Genomic DNA, 5317 nt, shown 5'->3' on the forward strand with positions numbered 1-5317 from the left:
GGGCTCCTCGGCCGGGCCCTCGTACGGGCTGGGGGCGGGGGGCGCCCCGTACGGCGGGCTCTTCTCCCCCCAGTGCAGGTTGCGGCTGCCGGGGATGTCCGGCGGAGTCGTCACCCAGTGGCCCAGGTCCGACCCGGAGCCGAAGGACCTCGCCGGGAAGGCGACGCCGAAGCCCTGCTCGTCCCGGGCGCCACCCCGGTAGCCCAAGCCATCGAAGCCGTCTGGGCGCCGCGGATGCATCGCAGCCGGGGCGGGAGGAGCGGAGCCCACCGGAGGCTACCGCCACTGGGGCCGCGGCGACCTCGGGCCACTCGGTTTCTCCCCAGCTGGGGCAGCCGCGTCTGGGGAATTCTGACAACCGGAAGTCACGATGGAAACCCGGAAGTTCCGGGATCGCGGGCGCAGAGTCGCTTCCGGCCGCCTTTAGTCGTTCGTTGCTAAGGAGACAAGGAAGTGACCTAAAGCCAACCTTTAAAACTGTGGTTAAGGAGAAGGTGAGAAGGAGAATGTGGAATTTATTAACTGATACAAGCTGGATGGCAAGAATGGAACAAAGATGTTTCTCTCAGAGTGAAGGCAAAGACCGGGTCAGGCTGGCCAGCTAACAGCTTGCCTTTCCTCACCTGGCTGATGCTTCTTGGGTCCCAAGTGAGCTAGAAGAGGTCAGAGCTGCGGCGTGTTAGTAATGTTCCACTTAACTTTGTCTCCCGCTTTTAGGATTTTTGGATAAAAGTCTACTGAGGAATTTGGGGCTGTCCAGTAAACGCAGCGGTACAACGGCCTACCAGAGGAGGCATTAGAAACGTTCAAGTGACAGTCAAGGGAGAAGCAAACCCACACACCATCATTCAGACTGCTCTCTGGGATTTTGGAATAATCACTTTTCCAAGGATTCAGGCTAAACTATAAACAGTTTTCTGTCGCATTTTGTCCTGAGACATCGACATTCTCAGGGAATTTAAATCTCAGTCGTTTCATTCAAAATCAAAACACCCTGAAGAGCAAGGCAAGGGACGTCTGTTGAGTCCCCCACTACCTGTTTCCGTGAGCTCCATGGGCTCCTGGGACAGTGTCTCTCTCTACATTGGACCAGGTCTTACATGGGCTCTTCCTGTACCTCTTCTTCCCGGCTGGACGCTCAGAATTCCAAGAGCTTTCAGAAAAGAACTCTGACGTGCTATTCTTCATCTTCCAGAGGTGACACTTGATTGGAAGTGACAGCTGCGTTTTGAATGAACTGACATTCTTAAACTGGGTTTTGCTGTGGCTTGGGCAATAGGTGTTGAGTGCCTTTTTTTTCCCTTTGGTACCTTTGTGTGTGTGTGTGTGTGTGTGTGTGTTGAGTTTCTTTCTTTCTTTTTTCTTTTTCCAGATCGGGTATTGAACTCAGATCCTTGCGCTTGCCAGAGAAGCGCTTATTCTACTGAGCCATCTCCCCTGCCCCACGGTGTTGAGTTTCTAAATGAGTGTATCCAATGCTACTCCAGCACTCAATCTACATTACTGGATTACTAATATCATATGAGTCACTGTATTTAGGAACATAAACTAATTCTCTATTCTCTGGGAAAAATTAGCACAAAGATGGGATTATCTCAGGTCTTTTTAATGTAAAGAGGAAGAATAAGTGTACATATGTGTACACTTAATATAAAAAAGGCCTCACAATTTCACATCTCCTTAAGTAAAGGAGGAATTAAAATGAGAACACCCAGGTAAGTAAGTTGAGGCAAAAAATAAAGCAGTAAGAGTTCTTACTTTTGAATTACTCCTGTAATATGTTTTTTTCTTTATTTATAAAAAAATTAAGCATTGAAAGAAAATAGGTGCATGTTTTCATGCAGGGGATTGGAAAAAACATTCTAAGACAGCAAAGTTAAAGCATGTAAGGACTTGGGAAGATTATAATTTGACTATAAAATTTAAATTTCTGTTTGGTAAATTTAAAAGTGTAATGAAATTTAAAAGGCAAATCACAGCCTAGAAAAAAAAAATTGACACTTCTTACCAAAGAATAAAGGTAAATCAGTGGAAATGTGTGCGACAAGAATTGTGAGACATTTTAAAGACAAATACATGAAATACATAATAATATGAAATATATGCTCTCTAGTAATTATAAAGAGATAAAATTTAATAACCATCTTTTATTTATGAAATCTGCAATCTGTGAAGAGGAGGAAGCACATTGCTCTGCCATGTAGGAGGAAGTAAGCTCTTATTTAAGGAATGATATAAAAACATAATGCAACTTTTTGATAATGGTTTGATGATTCATGCAAAAACTGTAAAATAATCCTAGCTTTTGAATCCTACATACTAGTAAACAAATGTAAAGTTTATTTCTTAAATATTTTTTAAAATGTATTTAGTACAGGGTCTACAGGGTCTCACTACACGGATTAGACTCATAGTGATCCTCCTGTTTTTAGCCTCTCAAGTGCTGGGATTACAGGCATGCACCACCACATCCAGTCTCAATCACCTTCTCAGCGTGCTCTGGGGGTGGGGCTGGCCCAGACTGAACCCCTACCTAAGCAGGCGCTTTAGTCTGCTGAGCTATCTGGCCGGCCCCTAAATATGTTTATGGCATGCATAGTACATACACATGCTTATGGAGTAACTGTCCTGGCAATTGAAAAAAAAATTGTCAGGAATCTAAATATCAAGTAATGAATTATTATTAAATAATATAGATATATCCAGAAACTCCTTAAGTTGAAAGGAGCTCTTGAGCACATATCAGGTACTGTTTTAAACCATCAGATGGAGTAATATTAGCTTTCCTGTGCCTGTGACTATGGCCCACATATCAGATGTAGGCAATTTAAAGGAGAGGTTGATTTTGGCTCATAGTTCCAGAGATTTTAATCCATGTTTGCCTGGTTGTTACGCTTTGGGTCTAGTCCCGCCAAAGCCTCATGCATTCATTCATGGGGTGTGGTTCTAGAGTTAGGATTAATCTGTGATCCCAAAATGGGATTATGAGTTTGAGTACTTCTGGGATTATGGGTGTGAGTACTACACCCAGACTGCTTGGCAGATAGCCTGAAGGCACGATAAGGAGTGAGACCAACTTGCTCCCTGTTGCCATTGTTGCTGCTACTCCTCCCTTTTGCTCTTACTGTTTTGCTGCCTTCTGCAACCATGAACTGCTGCCCTCTGCCATGTACCATGTTGCCTTGGAGCCAGCTGAGTATGGACTGAAACCTCCAGTAACTAAATGTGAGCTAAATAAACCTTTCCTTCCTTCATTTTGAGTGTCGGGTGTTTGTCCCAATAATGAGAGAAGAGTAACGGAGACACTGGTTCTAAAGCAGAAATGTCATGGCAGGATAGTCTGGTACAGCAAAGCTGCACACTTTATGGTGCTCAGGAAGCAAAGGACAGGGAAAGAAAGTTCCCAGGGGCCTGGGAACCAATACAGTTCTAAGGCTCAAGCCACATGATCCACCCAGACACAGACACAAGTGTGCTTTACTGATCTCCTAAGTGTCTTTAAGCCAATGGAGGTGACAATCAAGATCATCAATCCTAGATGCTAAGTAACCTAGACAAAGTCCTCATTGTTAGAAGTAACGTTATACATTAGAAAGACAAAGAGCAAATAAAAATATATGATGTCACTTTGGGCTCCAGAATGAGCCACTTGGCGCAGACTTGTACTCGACTGGCAGCCAGGAGACAATCTCAGGTAAGCCCACCCAGCTTCACCTCAAAACCTGACTCAAAATCCAGGAGTGAGAAAGGCAAATATTTATATTTCACACTACTAACAATATTCTGAAAATAGTGGACCAACATGATACTCATGCATATTTTTAATTGGTGGACTTTTAAAATGTCCATTAGGATTATTTGCCATCATAAACATACCAAATAATTTCAAAAAAAGTCTGTAAATAAGATGATGAATGTTGTAAGGAAAATCCACTGGTATAATAAATAACCTAGGTAAATGAATACAGATATTTTAAAATCTTGCTCTTTTTGCTTTTGCCTCTAATGTACTTTCATAAGGGATATGGGATAGTTTCATATTATAGTTTTGTTTTTGGTGTGAAGGATAAAACGCAGGGATGCACAAAATACTAACCCAGCTCTCCACCCCTGAGCTATATCTGACTTCATCTGAACTGCAATTGCTTTCCCTTTCTCTCCCTGACTGATACAACTCTCAGATCCTGTTCCATTTATTCTTTTAAGAACACTTAAAGTACTAGACAAAATGTAAAATGTTTGGTAGCATAAAGAGTATTGCAGAATATAAATAAGTTACCTATTAGATTATATACTCCTTGATCAATCTAAACCAATACCACAAAACTTCAAAAACAACAAAAAAGTCACCTATACATTAAGAAATAAATATTAAGTGCACCCACTCAAACTAATTAGTACTTCTTTGGCTATATCTTTTTTCCAAAGTTCACTTTTGATATCACTTTTCACCTGGAAAATCAATTCTAATCTGCTGCGATATTACAGTCCAGTTTGAAAGATGGCAGTGAAGATATTGCTAAGCTTGACTGCAAGTAGAACAAAGTACAGTGAAATGTGTGATCTAAGAAAGTCGGAGAAGCAAGGTTTATAATTTGAGAACTATGACTAACATATAGCATATTAATATTTATTTTGTTTTGTTTCTTTCTTTGTTTTGAGACTGGATCTTGCTTCGTAGTGCAGGCTGAACTTGAACTCACTATGTAGCCTAGGCTGGCCTTGAGCTCACAGCACTCCTTTTGCCTTAGTCTCCCCCGTGCTGAGTTTGCAGGCAGGTGCCACCATGCCTGGAAAAATATAACAGGTATTTTACATTATTTAGTTTTGTAGCAACTTTGTCTCTTGAGTGCTCATAAAAAATTTCAGATAAATGCTAAGGAAGGTGATTCAGCATGCTAAGCAAACAATGAGAGGCAGCATTTATTATTATTCCGAAGGTCAAGGTGTTAGAAGGCTTCCAGGACAAGGTGGCTACCAAGACAAATGCATTAGTTAGAGTTCCTCCCATAGAAAAATAACAGAAATTAACTATTTTAAGTGACAGATTTATTGAAAGGATAACCAGAGTTTAGACAGTTGCTAGAAGACTGGAAAATGGGTCAGAACCAGTGATACTCTAGAGGGTCACGAAGGAGCAGGTGCCACATGGTCGTTGGCAGGAAAATGTGACATGGATGGTGCTGTCATTGCCTGAGATATACTTATTGCTGCTCCCACTGTGGTGTCATTTGCTCAGAATTAAAAATTCTGGGCTAACACCTACATGGCTAAACCTAGGTTCTAATCTAGCACAGTGGGGTGAGTGTGCGGAGAG

At 42.0% G+C, this 5317-nt stretch overlaps 1 protein-coding gene across 1 annotated transcript in view; it reads right to left on the reverse strand.

The window, feature by feature from the left end:
• Window positions 1-1331, reverse strand: part of Slc25a46 (solute carrier family 25 member 46) — a 40640-nt gene extending 39309 nt beyond the window's left edge. The window contains exon 1 of the mRNA XM_023703401.1: window positions 1037-1331. Within this exon, the coding sequence (XP_023559169.1) occupies window positions 1037-1055 (19 nt within the window). The 5' untranslated portion in view covers window positions 1056-1331. The remainder of the gene's footprint in view (window positions 1-1036) is intronic.
• Window positions 1332-5317: the final 3986 nt, after the last annotated feature.

Source organism: Octodon degus, unplaced genomic scaffold (assembly GCF_000260255.1).
Source record: "Octodon degus isolate 3935 unplaced genomic scaffold, OctDeg1.0 scaffold00169, whole genome shotgun sequence".
NCBI classification, from domain to species: Eukaryota; Metazoa; Chordata; class Mammalia; order Rodentia; family Octodontidae; genus Octodon; species Octodon degus.